The sequence below is a fragment of the Ixodes scapularis genome, unplaced genomic scaffold (genome assembly GCF_016920785.2).
Source record: "Ixodes scapularis isolate PalLabHiFi unplaced genomic scaffold, ASM1692078v2 PGA_scaffold9__187_contigs__length_104089568, whole genome shotgun sequence".
NCBI lineage: Eukaryota > Metazoa > Arthropoda > Arachnida > Ixodida > Ixodidae > Ixodes > Ixodes scapularis.
The window spans coordinates 84388444-84407280 of NW_024609884.1; the positions used below are offsets into that span (position 1 = coordinate 84388444).

Here is an 18837-nt window from a genome sequence, read left to right on the forward strand (position 1 = left end):
CTAATTTTCCTCTCACCAAGCAAGCCAAGCATCATCCGCAAATGCAAATAAAATAAGAAAATGCAATACGTCGTCCGTTAGAAAAAAAAAAAAAAAGTGGATCGTTAGGAACAAACTAGTGGCCTGGTGAAGTGATACTGAATGCCGGTTGAAATTGCAATCGTTTGCTATTTTCTGTTGGAAGCAATTCACAACCTGTGCTTTTGTTTGAAAATCTTAAGTGGGGAAGGCATTGCTCCTAAACTTTTTTTTCTTATTTTTACAGGACTATCTGTATGAAATTTTCAAGATACATTCATAGCACACATATAAGAGTAACTGCTAAGTTTCGTAAAACTGTGCCCATAAGTAATTAAGTTACAATTTTTTTTCAATATGGTTCACTAGCTTCCTTTATTCCAGGCCTGGAGAAATAGCAAAACATAGTGGGAATGTGAAATTTATAATAAGCATTCCTGTATAGGCATACCAGGGCATAACAAAGCCCTTTTTATTAATTTCTTTTCCAAAATTTGTTTGCACAACATTAAATTTTAACCAGGGCATAACAAAGCCCTTTTTATTAATTTCTTTTCCAAAATTTGTTTGCACAACATTAAATTTTATATTGTTGGTCATATCCTCATCCAACAAATTTAATTTGAGTAGTATTCACCGATGTTTGTTTGCAAACAAGCTACCACCCCCTATCGGCGGACCCCTGCGCGCTTCCGGTTTTCCTCTTCTTTTCCATTTGTCTCTCCTCCTTTTGTTATTTGCACAACTTTGTACAATGCACTAATGTTCTGATAAACCTACTACAGAAACTTCACTAAAGGAAACTCTTCTTACGCGACCGCTGTGCGTTGCTGAAGAATAAATAAATACACTCTGGAAGTCTACTGGGGCACCAAATACTGTGGCACCCTCGTGGTATCAACTCCCACCGAATGTGGTGAATACATTTGTAACACAATTTTCTAAAAAAAAGGAAGCCCTCACAAAGGTATTTAGGAACAGAATAAAAAAAGATATGCATGTGAATTCATTAAACTGTTCCCAAGACATTGCTAGGATAAGTGCCAATGCCAGTGGAAAAATCAATTTTGAGTAAATGGCAGTTTAAAGTTGCACACACATTTTCAGCATAGAGCCTGCTTCACGTGGCACGATTCTGCTTGCGATTTTCATTAAGTCACCACCTTGGTTTTTATTTATTTGTTTTCTCTCGAGCGAGCAACGTTGCAACCAAAAATCACGAAAATTACAAGCAGAATTGTGCCATGTGAAGCGTCTTTACCCGCAGAGTAGCTGGAAGTGTCCTTGCATACTTTCTTTTTGTTCCGCTGCTGTCTTTACTTAGTCTCAACGGCCGATGACATTGATAGAAAAATCAGAATCTGAAGTAGCGACGCGATGAGCATCGGTATCCTGCTGTGTAGAGGCGGGCAGCTGATGCTGCCTTCCGATGGTCGCCATGCAAAGAAGCTTGCATGGACCACTTCCATGCATCGAATCCATGCACCAGTGATGTGATTGGCCTAACCCATTTTGGAGCACCTTTTGCAGCAGCCAAAACAGTGTTCTGGAGCAGCAAAAGTGGCTTTTGGAGCAGACAAAACAGTCTTTTGGAGCAGCAAAAGTAGCTTTTGGAGTAGCCAAAACAATGTTTCTGAGCAGCAAAAGGGCTTTTGGAGCAGATATTCTTAGAAAAATATTTGTTTTAAGTGCAGGAGAAACGAGGGGCACTTTATGTTGTGTTGTCATGTGACGTAACTTGCTGCCTGTGTTTTTACTGCTGAGACATCCCACAAGTGGGATGTCTCAATTATCCTGATATTAATTATCCTGATATTGTGTGGACAGGTAATAACCCACCAACAGGCACACCCTCATCTGCCTCATCTGAATGCAATGATTTTGTTGGCCTCTGTTTAGACTTTTGTTTCACGCAATTAGTTACTCAACCAACCAGAGTGACCCCATTGACGGCGAACGTATTGGACCTTGTTCTCGCTACTCATCCTGAACTCGTTTCACCCATCTCCTATCTTCCAGGGCTTAGTGATCATTCCATATTGCATTTTAATGTAAAAGCAACAGTACCAAAACCATCAACTAATGTAAAGCAAATTCGAGATTACGCCAAAGCTAACTTTGATAAAATTAATCTTGACCTTTCAACTTTCCTCGATGAATATTTATCACTCTTCTCAAGTCGCTCAGTAGAAGAAAACTGGAACTTTTTCAAAACCGAAGTTAATAAACTAACAAATCAGTACATTCCCTTAAGGAGAGTTATCGAAAACTCTCAGTCACCCTGGTTCACCAGAGCCTTAAAACGCTTATCAAACAAAAAAAAGTGTCTATTTCGCGCCGCAAAATTATCCACGTGCGAGCACTGTTGGTTGCATTATCGTACTGCTGCTGAAGTGTACAAAAAAGCAATTGAAAACGCCAAACTAGAGTTCATGACTCATAGCCTACCCGCAATGTTGATCAACAATCCTAGACAATTCTGGAATACAATAAACAAAAAGACGCAGTCATCTATCACACTAAAAACCGCAAATGGTGATTGTATAGCCAGCGATGAGTGTTGAAATTTATTAAATAGTACTTTTGCAGATTCATTCTCTACTGATAACATGCACGATTTCCCTTCGCTAGAGAGTGCCGATTACTTGCCCATGGATCCTCTTTTTCTTGATTACGTTGGTGTCGGTCATATCATAGACAAACTCAAACTGTCATCTTCAGCAGGAGTGGACAGTATTAATTCCAAGTTTTTACAAAACACTAAACAATACTCCTCAATTATTTTAACAAAATTATTTGAACAGTCTATACAAGACGCTGTTCTCCCATCAGACTGGAAGGTAGGGAAGGTGGTACCCATTCACAAGGCTGGAGATAAATATTCCCCTCTTAATTATCGTCCGATCTCAATAACCAGCATTCCTTGCAAACTTCTTGAACATATAATTTTTTCTCACCTTGTCAACTTCTTAGAATCTAACAACTTCTTCAACAATGCCCAACACGGTTTTCGAAAATCATTTTCATGTGAAACCCAACTACTATCTTTCACGAATGACCTACATCACATTCTGGACCGAGGATCCCAGGCGGACTGCATTTTTCTGGATTTCGCCAAAGCATTTGACAAAGTTTCTCACAATCTTCTGCTTCTAAAACTTTCCAAACTTAACATAGACAATAACGTTCTCGCATGGATACAGTCTTTTTTAACTCAACGGTCTCAATTTGTCACTGTGAATAACAATAACTCCTCTTTTGTCAAAGTTGCGTCAGGGGTTCCGCAAGGGACAGTCTTAGGGCCGTATTCTTAATTTATATTAACGACCTACCCACTAGTGTCTCTTCGTCCGTGTCTCTGTTCGCTGACGACTGTGTACTTTACCGTGAGATTCTCAATCATAATGACACCTGTATACTCCAATCAGACATTAATGCTATTTACAGTTGGTCTGACTCGTGGTCTATGAAGCTTAACACTAACAAATGCAAGGTCATGCGTGTGTCTCGCCAGTCTCAGGACTCTCCTATTTCCTTAATACTCATCTAGAACCGGTATATTCGTACAAATATTTGGGTGTACATATAGCTTCTAACCTTTCATGAAAAACACATATTCAGCATATTTCAGCTAACGCTAACCGCATGTTAGGTTACATCAAACGAAATTTTTCATTAGCACCTGTCTCACTGAAATTACTCTTTACAAGGTTTTAATTCGTCCCAAGTTAGAATATGCAGCTTCTGTCTGGGATCCCGGACTAGTCACTCTCATATCTACATTGGAAGCCGTTCAGAACAGATCCGCTCGTTTCATCCTCACAAACTATCACCGCACCGCTAGCGTCACCTCTATGAAAACAACTCTCTCATTACCGCCTTTATCTCTACGTCGTAAAATTTCTCGACTTTCCCTATTCCATAAAATATATCACCACAATTCTTTCCTGCGCGACAAAATAATTGCTCGGCCTGTCTATGTTTCCTCCCGTCTTGATCATCAACATAAGGTGGGCATTCCTAACTCTATCACAACCACGTTTTATTCATCTTTCGTTCCCCGTACATCCCAGGAGTGGAACCACCTTCCCCGGTCGATCGCCATTATCGCGGACTCTGACCTCTTTAAAAGTACAATAACTAATTACTTTATTACTGAGTGTGTCTAAATATGTATTATGTTATTTGCATTAACCTTCTTGTTGCTCTTCCCCTCTGTAATGCCTTCGGGCCCTGAGGGTATAATAAATGAAATGAAATGAAATGAAATGAAAAGTGTACAATACTGTAGGCATTGCCAAGCAATTCCGTAAAAAAAAGGCTTGCCACCATTTTACTGCTTTCCGACACGCCAGATTTTCATCAAAAGCAAGCAAATGTAAAACAATGAATTACAAGTGTCCCGGCTGCCTCTCTCGGCAATCATGTTCACATGCACATGAGGGCAAGTTCAGCAGGTTTGCAGTTTCACGTGCTTCGTCGCGCGAGCAGAGACAACGGATGTTCAATGGAAACCGAAACAATGCCACTCCGCTCCGTCGCAACTGGTTCCCAAAATAGTATGCAAAATGTAACTGTCCAGCATACGACAAAAAACAGTCCAGCGGCGCGTGCTTGCTAGGCCGGCAGGCGAGGTACAAGCTAAACACGCAGGCAAAAGAACCTGAGCGCATCGACATGTATGACATCGCGAGCCAGGGTCAAAAAGTTCTTGGAGCACTTTGTGAACGACTGAACTCGAGACAAACAAGCGTGCTGTGCTAGTTCAGCATGCAGAGATTGCATTTTTTTGCTTTAGCTCACTTCTCTTCACCAACTTTCTTTCGCGGTAGATTTTTCACATACCGGGGTCCCTCTCGAAAGAAAGCCCACCGAGAGAAACCTAGGTAATCAATACTTCGGCAAGCAGTCTTTGAGTTAAAGAGGGGTTTCTTTATTAGCGTATGATTTAAACAAGAACCAGAATGTTGATGAACAAGGTTAGAAAGCGTCACATCTGCAGCAACGTGATATTGATATATTGATATTATTTATTGCACTTGAGAGGTAGAAATGTCCAGGCGTGCAGGTGTTGGGGGAAGGCTGACGCCCATGCACTAGTGTGCCCACAACACTGACCTATGCACTCTTACAATATATATACATTTGTATATTGTATATATACAAATGTATATATATAGTATATATATATATATATATATATATTGCCGCGCGACGTCGGGCAACACCCAAAGTCGCGCGACCACGGTGATTGTGGTCGCACGAGTGCTCCAGCTCGCAAAGTAACTCTCGCCGCGCAAAAACGTGGTTTTGTTTCACAGAATGACGGCTTGGCTGGCACCCGGCACACTAGCGTCGGAGCGTCCGCACACGCCCGCGTCTATCGCTGAAAAATTTTACAGACACACAATGAGATTCCAGAGACGAGAGCGCGAAACGCGAGACGGCGGGAATAAACATGCAAGACTGGATGGACGATTGATGCAGGGTACTTCGTGTTGGGCGGCCGCTTGCACCACTTAGCTCACGCATGCTCAATAACGGTTCTCAGTTTAGTTTCGGTTTTGAAAGGCGACCGAAAGTGGTCCTTTGGAGCAGGCTTGGTGCAGATTACCCATATTTTGGAAAAATGTAGCAGAATGTAGCAGGGTTAGCCAATTGACGCAATTTGGCGCAATTAGCGCAATTGGCGCAGCGATCACATCACTGATGCACCGTCTCCTAATTCATTCCCTTCATCTCTTGTGGCCACGAATCACGCAGGCAAAGTATGTGAAACTATTAAGACAAAGGGCTCCAAACAATCGTTAAGATGGCAAAAAGCTAAATGGAGTTGACAAAGCACAGGAACAAGCAGACCGAAGCAGACGATTCGAGGCGATGAGACACGCCTTGGCGGCGTGGTAGCCGCGGCAATGGAAGGAGAACAAACGTCGCGGCCAATAGTAGTCACGCACTCCCTTGAGCAGGCACTTTGGACAATCACTGCTTTGCAATCGTGAGGCGAGAAAACGCTGATCACGCAAAAACTATGCTGCAGACACTATTTTGAAGGGTGACAAAAAGAAGACGAAAATCTCTGCTTCAAAGCAAGATCAAGATGGCAGCCGTTCGCCAAGTTGAAAGCGAGCGGGAATCACTCAAAGTCTGGCTCGATTTGGAGTTGTTAGTGCAATTTGAAAGCCACCGGGAGCTCGTAAATATCTCTTTAAACATATTTTTTCAGTGAATTAGAGGCTGATAATTACAAAGGAGGTAATTTATGAAATATACAATATAAAAAAATTGTTTTCTAAAAATCGACTTTTTCTGCGATTTTTCAGTCTTCAATTTTTGCGTCCCCCGTCAACTTTTTCTGCTGCCGTACACGAGCTGACCTCTACCGGTGGATGAGGGAGCACTTGGGTCTAGCACATCAGGGGCCGCGAGACCTCTCTCGCAACCTGTGTATTGGTGAGAAGTTACCGCCAAAATACTGCCAGATCGTGAACTCACAAAGAGGTCAACAATTTCTCATTGGTTCCTAACGCACGCCCACCAGAAAGCTGAGACGCCACTTCCAATCAGCAGCCGAGAAAGCTCTCGCTCTCACCCGGGACCAAAATCAAGCCTCGGAAGAGGTCCAATTTTGTGAGCGAGTCAACCACCCAGGGCTCACTTAGTCATTATAGGCAGACGCAGTGCAGAAAGAAGCAGCAAGACAAACACAACATGTCTTTCTGTGTGTGTCTCCTCTGTTGTTTCACTCTATTTTGCATTGCTGCTGCCTATAAGGAATCACCCACTTGCCCAAGCTTCGATCTGAACTCACTTTGCCAGTCATGGAACGCAAGCCCTGGTCCTTCTTCGACAGCTCTTCTTTGAGGGTGGCCAGGTTCTGCTGCAGGGCGTTCTCATGCCTCCACAGCTCACTGCGACATGCGCCACAAGTGCGTTACACATTCCTCCACAGCACACACTCTGCTGCATACTAAAATGCTCAGCACATTGGCCCATGTGCTGAACATAACAAAATAAAAGGGAAACTTCCGTTTTGTCTATAGTTCAAAATCGGCGAGTGTTTTTCGGTGTTTATCGGATTTATTCGAAAACACGGAACCCAAGCTATATGCTATGCGACAATACAAATAAATCTTTTTTTCTTGTAAATCTTAGATGTAACGAATATGGATATAGCGAACACATTTCCGATTCCTGTTAACATCTTCAGAAACTGGCTCAAAGGTTGTAGAAAGGCACCTTCAAAATTCTCACTATAAAACCAAAACACGAAAGTGCCAATTTTGCTGTCATCTTGATCTAGCAAAAGAAACTTGAGTGAATAACTTTTCCCAGAAAACCCTCGGCTACTTTCGACACAAAACTAAATGCCCCAGGTTTATCACGCAACTCTAGAAAAATGTTAAAACTCGCATGGATTCAATCACAGAGAGAAGTAGTAAAGTGATCCAACTGCAACACACTTTCTTTCTCCTTGCAGGGTGTCCTTCCGTTTCTTCATCTCGTAAAAACTCTTGTTCTGACTGTCAATACTGATGCGGTGGTTCTCCAACTCCCGAGTCAGCTCCTGCATGGCAAGCACACGTCTCTCATCACTTGGGACAGGGATTGATCAAAGGGGCAGTGCAATTATATTCAATTGTTATGTTTTTCCTTTTACACGAGTTTACAGGCACTAGTGGGACTCGAGGATATTTGCACGCAACGCCACTGGCCAAGAAACTCCTTTGTTGTGGTGTAATTTCAAGGACAAGGGAGCATTTTCTTTTAACCTCTCCTTCGCAAAACTTGATGACGCAGCTAGGCGGTCACAGTACTGCCCAGTGACGATATTTGAATACGGCTCATAGATTGGACCCGAGCATTGCGTGGACACTCGATTTCGGCTCGTGATAATCAATATAATCCAATAGCTCGAGCCGCATTTGGGTAGTGGCCTGTGTCCCAATCGCTGCAATGACAACAATAGCCGAACCATAACAATGTCTGGAACTCGGCGCGCGTCCTGTGCCTTGTCAACCCCAGCGCATGGCTATGATCAACAATGGCGGCATATAATCGGCTCCAGATCACGTGGCTGCTTGTCCTAGCTGTGAGTTGATGGGGTGAACACTGCTAGTTTTTCTTTAATTTTTTTCTGCACCTTCGATTGCGTGTGGTGAAAAACGGGTGTTTCACAGGCCATTAACGACACGGATCCGTTTTAAGCAGTATTTGCGCAATGTACAAAAATCGTTGCATCATCCCTTTAAAGAGGGGGGTCACGGCTCCCTTCCTACCCCCAGCCCCAGCCCTCAAGAGCTGGGGCTGGGGGTAGGAGGGGAGCCGTGTATGGTAAAAAGAGCGTACACCAGCCTTTTTTTAAAGAAATGCTTCATCCTTGTTAAAATTACAATTCTCTTCATCTGCGACGTCACATCCGTCCATGACATTAAATCTGTGACATTATATTTCTTTGCAGACCCTCCAGTCCCTAAATTTCCATCGCCCCCTTTAAGCCTGGCCCATGATCCCATCCCTACTTCGAAGGGTCTCTTGGCACCACACCTGGCCAAATTCCACCCAAGACCAGAGATACACTCTCGCCACACTTCAAGGTAGATTATCTCCCCGTCGACTAAACATTCGCAGCACAAAGCTGACTCTGGCCGTTACAAGCAGACGGATTATGCTGAGAAACAAGGCTTTCGACCACACTGCATTGAGTTTATGGTGCTAAGCATCAGAGATATCGCAAATGAACTCGGAAGGAAAGAGAAACTTACATCAATTTTCCTTTCGAGCATGACCTTCTTTTCTGCATCTCGTTGCGTGTCTTCTTGAAGCTTGTCAATCTGTAAAAAAAAAAAAAAAAAAAGAAGAAAGAAAAAGATAACCGAGGCATTTAAAGCAGGGTATGATTCCATGGCCACCTTGATATGCTCGACCAGTCAAAATTCTTTTTTATTTGAAGCTAAAGCACCGTTCACACACTTGCAACCGAGTAGGACCAAGAGAGACAAGATCAGTTTTGAAGCCTCTTGCGACGTCATAGGACCAGATGCGCTGCTGCAGAGCGGGTCCTAAGCCGTCGCAAGGAGCTTGAAAACCCGTCTTGTCTCTCTCGGTCCTACTCAGTTGCAAGTGTGTGAACGGCGCTTAAGGAGAATGTACCTTTCATTTTGGGTCCTGCTCCAAAACAACCCTCTGTTGTTTTAGGAACCAAAAAAATTGCATTCTGGTAGATGGAGAGAGGTGAAGCATGTGTCAACGACTAAGTGTCTTTTTTTTTTTTTTTTTTTGTGGGCTTTCCTTTGAGTGAGGGAAGCTGAACAAAATGTAAGGACCCAATTAAACGAGATGGTGAGGGCTAATCACATTGAACATTGTCCTAATGTGATTCTTGCACAATGTGCAGCTGGTAACTTTCAGATTTTCGCTTATTTAATAAACTCAGATTCTTACATAGCGTGCATTCAAACATGGACAGTCACGGGGGTGTCATGTCTGTTTTTTTTTGTTTTCAATTAAATTTTTATATGAGGTGGCAAAACATGTCCATGGAATGCTACAAACCATACTTCTGCAAGATATTGCCTTGTTTTTGAGACAAAAAAATCCTGTCTGAAAAAAGTCAAACAGCGACTTTCCCGATTGTCCGTTATCCTAAAATATACCTTTGGAACTAATACCATACAATATTAGTTCCAAAGCTGTATAAGTTCTGCATTCAAAGTCACACTTTGGATTATTCATATTCAATCTGCACTACAAAATTTTTCATATTCGAAAGCCCCTAACAGCAATATTATACAATGTATACTACAAAACCAGCGAATATGTTTAAAGAAAGAGAGTGGTTTTGCATCATCTGTGCTTCCCATATCACACAAATGGAAAACTTGGACTAAAAAGATTGTCAGCAACCTTTAGCTCAGAAGTCCTATAATGAATGTACTATTTAAGATGCGGTTCTTTAACCCCTTAAATGCCTTGGACGAGCGGAGCTCGTCGGCCATTTTTTGGCTAAAAATGCCGACGAGCTCATTTTTTGGTTGCTCTCAAATCCACGGACGAGCTAGGCTCATCCGAGTAGTTTTGCAGCGCTGATCGTAGGTGGCAGCACTCGAATTAGCTGGCAAATATTTTTTTCACCTCCGCTGATTTTTGCGTAATAAACTTTCAAATTTAATGTGTAACACTAGAGGAGTAACAATTCAAAATTTAAAAAATCTGGCACTTTTAGGTGACTTTTGGGGGAAAAAATTTGGCACTTAAGGGGTTAAATTTGTCTAGAAGACATTAGACATTAGGTGACATTATGGTGTCAAGTCGTTGCGTTGCGTGACATCACGTGCCACGAGGTATGCGCAGCCTCAAGGACGAACAAATTACTGGGAGTAGGGCCTTCTGCTACAAGGCATTCCATGCTTAAAAACAAAATTGGGGCAACATAAGAGTACCGCGAGATCCTACACTCCATCTTAATATTTCTGTGCAATGGAGTTAAAGTTTGGACATGTTCTTGGTTGACATGTTTTCCCGGCTACATATTACGTTCACGAACACCAGTCCTGTCGAACTTTCGTAGGTATCTCCACTGCCCCCCCCAACGTGTTTGGCAGCCAGGCCATGGCTGCCCTCCTCCTTTTACTCTGTTCCCCCTCTTTTACTGCGGTAGTTGTACATGGCCCGTAATGTTGAGCGAGAGGTGCCGTGTGATCGTCAGCAGTGTAGACAGGAGCACATCTACGAGAGCGGCAAGGGAGTGAAGCCGGTGTGATGACACTGTGCTGGAATGCGACGCAGCGCACTGGTGTTGGCACACGCTTCCCCTGACCGGGGAGGAATTGGACTGCATAGCCAGCAGCTTACGAAGGACAATTCTACAAGGTTATAGGAGGTGGACTGAGTACATCTGAAGTATAAAGAGAGGGCTACAGCAATGCAGTTTATTATAGGAAGAGGCCTGCAAGTGAAAGTGAGCTAAGGCGGCGCAGCTCAGCAGGGCAAACCAAACGCCGGAAGAGAGGGCAGCAGCAACGATGGCGGCTTGTCGTGAATGTGGCGACTTTGTGGTCAACTTTACTGAACACAAAGGCCTATGATTTGTGCGTGTGTGGTGTGATGTTGTAGCAAACTTCGAAGACCAATCAAACACGAAGACCAATCAAACAAAAAGTGGTTTGTGTTTCAAACTCAATGGTAAGAGTCATCCTTGCACGGCGTGAATGTATGATGCGTCGGAAAACGCCACGGTTACTGCCACAACTTAATTTCTAGGAACGGTCGCATCACTTTTTACGCTGAATGCCGCTCACACGGAAACTGTGTGTGGCACCACAGGGGACTTTTTCGTGTTTGCTTCGATGAAGAAATCGCTGAAGGCAACCTAACAAAGGTTTGCAATTCACAGAGCATAGTTGCTGCAGAGTGTCTCTGTTAGCAGAAGCAAGCAAAATCAACAACTTCTCCAAAGTGGGCCTGAATACATACAGTCAGATCTTGTTATTGCAAACGTCAGATTAACAAACTTTTCAGATTTACGAAAATCTCCAAAATCTTGATTTTCTACACTACTTTCAGTGTAAAAAATATTTCAGCAGTATGAATTTCAAAATACTGATTATTTCAGAATGTACATACAAAATTTAATCGCTCTTGTATGTAGTAAACCCCTCAATATTACAAATTTATTTCCTAAAACATTAATGAAAGATCCTGTGTGCTCACGCAACTTGGCGGCTTCTGCCACTAGGCGGCTCCCAAGACTGACACTATCATAATCAGCAAACATTCATTGGCGGCAAATGCGCAATAGGCCGCAAGGTCTCATCTCATACTCGTTACATTGTTACATTAGCTACTTCGGCTGGTGCCCTACCGGCCGCAGTAATGTGATACAAGGAAGTTGGCAAGATACCCTATCTGGCCAACTACCTTGTGCAGCAATGTTTGGTTCGATTTTCTGACGTTGAGTTTCTCTTCTCAAAATGCTAGTCCAGTCAGAAGGTGGCGAGTAGCCAGACTAAAGCAATGCAAGCGAACTGTGGAGCGAAGTTACCGAGAAGCTTGCCGTGGACTTCTTGGTGAAGTTCAAGGATTACGTGCAGCGTGGACGTCGGCAGAGCTGACGAACAACAACATTCTAAAAAACGTCCACGAAAAGGAAGAGTGCAACGATGAGGAAACCCACAACAATGGGGCACGGAGGCAGCGCTCGCAGATCGACACGAAGAATCCGCCTCCACCTCTGATCTCCCAAATACCATCGGCAAGTTGCGAATGTTCCTCGGAAGCTGTACTGATGTGACCGACGCGCTTGACACGAACGTTGACGACATAGAATTATTCATTATGCAGTGTTTGTGCTGCATCTACCAGAAACAGATTTCTTCTAATAAATATGCAGTGTTCCATCGCATGTAATGTGTTTCTATCGGAAACGATTGAGTGTCATCTCAATGCAGAGGTAGGCTATCTTTTTCGTACAATTTAATTATTATAGTGCCTATCTGTAACATTTTCACTATAGCAATATTACAGAATTAGTAATGAATTGTTGGTGGTCCCGTGAAATTCATTGTTTCAAAATTCAACTGTAAGAAAAGAATAAAAACTCACGGTTAGTGTGTCTTTTTTTCATTTGAAGTTTGCTTAATACTATGCGTTTCACCGCCCCCGTGAGGTTCTATTTATGAAAAGTCGGCTGTATAACAAAATTAAGCTCCAACAAAGACCGACAGGGTGTCTAGCAAATTATTATTTTGAAATTCCCCGACTCTTCCAGGTTTTCCCTGACAATTTCAGATGGAATTCCCTGACCACTGTGGAGGCAGTTAAATATACAAGACCATTACAACACAAGGCATTGAGCCATGAGCACTGTGAGGATCATTTTGCACCAGCTTAATCCAACTTGCTCATTCCGAAATATTCGGGTTCGTCCAGTCCTGATTGAACAAGCACTTTCTTGCCGCCGACATCGTCAGTGAAGAGGCCACTTCTGGAAACACCATGAAAGCACGACGCTCGACCCATCAATAACCGAATAGCAGTATGGCCGCCAGATGCACACTTTTGGATACTTTCGGCTTAAGGCTTGGAATGGATTGGGGTCTGCGGCTTTCATATTTATTACTAAATCTAGTAGCTCAAACTGGATCTAGTCGTGCCCTCAATCCAATCCAAGGCTTGGACTGGATTTGTCGGCTGTTCTCTTTGCATCATGTAGCACACTCTACATCAGGTCAGAGTACTCGCTCCGTTCTAAGCAGAATTTATTGCCTATTTTTCTGCCCCTATGTCCTCAAGTCTTTGCTCAGGGCACTCAATGGTGTTTCCGGCTCATTTTCCCTGATTGGGCTTGCTTTTTGACAATATCCCCGATTTTTCCCGGTAATTAAAATTTCCCTGACAATTCCCGGTTTTCCCGGTAGCTAGACACCCTGACCAAAGTAGGGAGACGTGGGAATTTAACAGAAGTAAAATCTGATAAATGCTGAATCTACCATGAAAAATAAAATACAAAATACACCCTTCGAATTTCACAAAAATAGACTCCGAAAACCGGGGGTCCCAAGTATGGCGCAAGGCTACACCAGGCCCTTGGCAAGAGCTGCTAAAAAACACAATCACTGAAAAGAGAATGTGTTGTGTGTTCCTTCGCAGTTACATTGAACAGATGAAATAGGTGCAGATTTTGTACCTCGACGGTGCGAACATATTGTGCGCGGCATCTCCAAAAGAATGCCCTGCCAAAGCTATACTCTTATCTTGCTAGTTGCACGCAGCACTCTGGAAACCACAGGTGGAGGAAAGAGGAAAGCCGCTTTTGCATGAATTTTAAGCGACAAGATAATCTCCAAGGGGGACAACAGCGACCCCCGGGATATGCAAAAGAGGGTCCAGGTAAGATGGGAGTTCCTCCATCCATCCCCCCTCCCCCTGCTTGGGTTACGCTCTCGCCCCTGTACCTTTGGTAATGCTGCATGCACAGTGGTGGTCCAGCCATTTTAGGTTTTGGAGCAATTTTTGGAGCAAGAAAAACCCAATTTTGGAGCAATTCGTATCACATAAACTCCCCTTTTGGAGCAGTGAAAAGCTCGTTTTGGAGCACCTTGGTATCAGGAAAACTAAACATTTTGGAGCAGCATGAACATAGAGCAGTTCTGTGCCATGTCATTATTATTATATATATATTACGGCTGCCCTTGTCAATCTTACCTCACCCCCCATATATATAAATATGTCTGTGTGTCACGGACATCTGAATTTCATATAGTTATTTACAAAGAAAAGAACTCACCATAAGAAAACATTTTATTTATGAAAGAACATTCTTGCAGCTAAAGGTAACAAAATATCACAGATGAAAACTAAAATATTGCTTAATACTTCTTGCCTTTTGACTGTAGGCTATATATCACAGGTGAAAAAAAAAATATTGACTCAATGCTTTTTGCATTTCTTTTTCAGTTCGTCCAGCTCGCAAAGAGTGCGTGACAAAGTAGCATTGACTTCAGCTAACATAGTTTGGCCACCTTCTACTTTCTCCAAGCTTTGGCACTTCAGTCCTGCACCAATGGTCTCTTCCGCCCTCTTCAGCAACGCACGGCACGAGATCACCCTTTCCTCCAACTGCTTCTTTAAGCGCTTGTCATGCGAGTTGTCAGCATCAACTTGTGCGCTGCCAGGCTTCTCTCTCTTCATGTCGGCCTCTCTGCTTCCAATTCTTTCCTCATAACGGGCTCTTGCTCTTTTGACGCTTCGCAGAAGGTCTGGTGACAGGGGCACCTTTGTGGCATCTCCATCATACCTCTGCAGGTACGTCTTCACTTGCCGCAATCCGTTGATGCTCGCAATGCACAATGAGGCTCGGCCTTCAAGGAGATGCTTATTCTCACTGAAGCCTCGCTCACAGTCCGCGTTGCCATGAGGTAGAGAGAGCAGCGCTTTTACTAGCCTTGACAACAGTGGGTACATCTGCTGACCAGCTGCGCACTTTTGTTGAAATACTGTAGCCCAATGAGTGTCGATCCGTCCATCTTCCATCAACTGAAGACTGTTAGCAGAGTCACATCTCAGCAGATGCCACTCATCGACCAGTGATGACACGTGGTCGCTCTCAAGCACTTGAGGCAGCTGGGAAGCAAGGTATCGCAAGGATCGGACTTCTGACTCCACGTCGCTGGGCTGCAATCCCAAGAGACTTGTGTGCTGAAGGACTTTATTGTCAAGAAGCAGCTTCTGCAGGAGGTCTTTCGAGCAAGCCAAGTAGAAGGCACGGGCCCCAAGAAGTCACCGCTTCTTTTCACCTGGATCCCATTTCAGCATTGCCTGCTCAGTGTCCATACCCACTTCTGGTTTGGTTTTCCACAGGGTAGAGTCCTGCACATCGAGTTTCTTCAGTTCATCCGCACTCTTGTCCACATAGGCTGCACTCCTCAAACAACGGCTGAGGACTCGCTGGACTAGAGACAGCAACTTTGCGTGGAGTATGTGTAGCAGGGGCTCTTGCTTCTGAAACAGTGTCTGAAACCGAGAAAAAAGCTCGGCACAGTTCTTCAAGAACAATACCTTGGCATAAAGGTCTTTCTTTGAAAATGCTGCAGCAAGCTTGCTGTGAAGATTCTGAGTGTCCACTCGCTGCTTTGTCATGCTTGCCTTGTGAAAGTATGACTTCAGCGCTTCGAATTGTTCTAGGACACGACACAGTGAATCTTGAAGTGTGAGCCAGCGATTAGAGACATGACGCAGAAACACATGAGAAGCAATCCCTAGAGCCTCCTGACATTCTCCGAGGGCTTGAGCACGAACAGCGCTTTTGAAGTAGTAGTAGACGTTTCGGACGACCTCCTCAACATCCGAGCCAAACGCATCGAGACCTTTTGCAAAAGCATTGTGGACTTTGTGAAGGTTGCAGTTGTTGATGTCAACCAAACTTGATGGCATATCCTTTTGGAGCTTGTTCCTCACGCTTTTCATGACGTTAGGCCCGTCACTGAAAAAAAAAAAAAAGCCCTCTCTTCGGTAGCTCAGTCAGCGCGTCTTCTACGCAGCCCACAATTACTTCCGCGGTGGCACGCCCGAGGTTGTACAATTGCACATGCTCAACGACAACCTGTTGCTGGATCTTAGAAAAGTACCTAACAAGCACATCCAGTTGCCGCGTTCTTTGCTCTGGCTTTGGGGTTTCGTCGATCATCACGGAGAAGAAAACATTTGGGTGGCACAGCTCACTCACAACTCTGGACTTGAAGTAAGGGCCGAGTCCATCGGACACGATGCGTGATAACTTGGACCTGCTGCAGCTAAACTTCTTAGCAACCTCGCTGTCCGGGAACATACACTCGTACATTCCCGTAGCACTGTCTCCCCACGAGAAAGGGATAGACTTTGAAGCAACGGACATAGCGAAAATTGATTCCGCTTTCCACACTTGGTCTTGGAGTGATGTGCCAGAAGCACCTTGTGAGAAATCCAATGCGGCTTGCACCAATTTGGGGGGCTGAAGGTTTCCGTCTTCATTTCTGTGCCTTGCAGCAGTTTCAACATGTTTCTTCAATGCTGCGTGACGTTTGATGGCAGCTACTCTATGGGGTCTGTAACTTAAAACGCGCATGCAGAAAAAAAAAGTACTCACGTTGGCTCATCTTCAAGAGGACTTAGTAGTGGCGATGCAGAAATGAACAGTCACAACGCCGCATATCAAAACGGTCGCAACAAAACAATAATGCGCAATAATGCCACCGGGCCGGAAAGGCCGGAAACCTGAATTGGATTGTGATGGCTATGGTAACGGCTCTACCCTTTATTTCGGGCGGCAGCTTGCGCCACCTAGCCTAGAAAATAAAACTCCCACCGGGTTGCCAGCCGAAAACGCCATTCTTCCAAAAAAGGATTCGTTCACGGACCGACTAGCCCTTTTTGGCACAGTTTGGCGCGGTTTGGCGCACTTTGGCGCAATTTGTGTCTTTAGGCGCAGTAAGGCGCAGGTAAAGGAGAATTGATCAAAATGGCGCAATTGGCGCAGCTGGACCACCCCTGCAGAGTATAGCGCTCCAGCAGGAGTGGAGTGCGAAAGTTGCATCTCCTGCAGTCGCCTGCCCCCGCCTTGACCCCACTATTTCGCGTCTGCCCATTTTCTCCGAAGCACATGCTTGTTCTCTTCCCTCTTGCCTAGTGGAAAAGCTCCCATTATTTGTGCGATCAGGTTCACTCAACACATCCTAGATAGTAAAGAGGCCGTGAGTTTTTACATCGCCTATTGGAGACCAGTGAGGGGCGCACATCGGGCACGAGCGCTGCATCACCGTTCGGCTGTGACTCGCGTTTAATTGGTGAGGACACGAGTTCCTGTCATGCGACATTCTTCCGCTTCAACAGTGTGTTACAGGAAGTGGCTAGGAGCCAGTCATACAGCACGTTCTGGGTTAAAAAACAGCCGGCCCGGCCCCTCTGACCTGGTCTCTCTTGTCCCGGATGGCCTTCTGCAGGGATTTGAGTTCCTTCTGGATCCACTTGTCTCGTTCGGCCTTGGAGGTGAACTGGCTACCGCGACCCTGCTTGGCATACAGCTCCGTGCGCTTCTGCTCCTTCAGGCTTAGCCTGCACAGGAAAGTGTTCCATCGGACGCCACCTTTTCGTCTTATCCTCACAAACACAATTCAGTGGTTTCCTAGCAACGAGGTATCTACAGTCTATGTACATGTAATCTTCAAACTTGCAGACTTTTCCAGGTTTTGCTGGAAATTATGCGTTAAATTGCGCAGACTAACATGGTGGGACAGTGGCGACTTAAAACTGTCGTCGACACTGACGGTGCATTCGGGCCTGCGACTTGTGCAAGCTCAAATCCGGATCTGTATACTCGATTGCCACTTGTACGGTTCCTAAACGACTAATGGCGTTTCTTGCACGCAGGTCTTTAGAGCCCTCATGTCAACAAGAACACTTTTCCAGGTTCCCAGCTGCTGCTACTTATAAGCTGAACCCTCCTACAACCCCTCGACTTTTTGGGCTAACTAAAAGCCCCTCGACAATCCCAGGCCTTCCTCACGAAAGAGCCCATGGCTCTATCAAAACATTTAGAGGGGCCCAAGACTATTGTCTTCCGACGTTGCAAGAAATAACAAGACAGCGTGCCGAAGCTGCTGGTCTTCGCTGTACAACACTGAAACTGAAAGTAAAAGGGGAAGTGAAGCTTATAGTAAAGTTTTTCGTGAGAATATTGCAGGCCATATCAGCCACATCACTAATAAAGAAAAAAAGGTCACAGGCTTTTCATATAATGCTTTATGGTATATTGGCGATAATGCCACGAAGTATGGCCACTCTGGATACGGTGCTCAAGTACTACCAGCCATTAAGACTGAAACCCTCCCACGGTAATTGACTGCAACATAGACCTCGCTAGAGTTTTATTTTTTCTAATTTAAAAGAATATAATGTAACACGTTTCTGCAGATCCTGAATTACTGGTTTTCAAGGGTTTATCAAGAAGTTCGAAGAAAATCGAGAAGGATCATTTTTTTTTAAATTGCCACACAAATATTGCACAATTTTGACTTTTTCAATATTTAGAAAACATCAGGCACAATACAAAAAACACAATAGCTGAGCGTTAACTTTTTTGTTAAAAGTGAACAAAGCATGAAATACTCTGTACAAAAAGTTTCAGCTTAAAAACTTAATTTAAAGATGCATTAAAACGTTTCTGAAAAATGTTAAATATGAAATTTGTGCAAGAGGCCAAGTTTGTTGTTTTATTTTACTCGAAATATAAACTTAAATAAAATAAATTTTAGTCTTCTGTGAATAGTGGATTTTGAGTTGGAA

The 18837-nt window shown here is 44.0% G+C and overlaps 1 protein-coding gene and 1 pseudogene across 1 annotated transcript in view; both read right to left on the bottom strand.

Annotated features, from left to right (window-relative positions):
- Positions 1 to 18837, bottom strand: part of LOC8034829 (structural maintenance of chromosomes protein 3) — a gene marked incomplete at its 3' end in the record, with an annotated part of 66691 nt that overhangs the window by 30225 nt on the left and 17629 nt on the right. Inside the window, 4 exon segments of the mRNA XM_042287248.1 lie at positions 6830 to 6929; positions 7482 to 7585; positions 8784 to 8852; positions 17463 to 17607. Coding sequence (XP_042143182.1) covers positions 6830 to 6929; positions 7482 to 7585; positions 8784 to 8852; positions 17463 to 17607 — 418 coding nt within the window.
- On the bottom strand, positions 14372 to 16543 carry LOC121048665 (annotated as a pseudogene).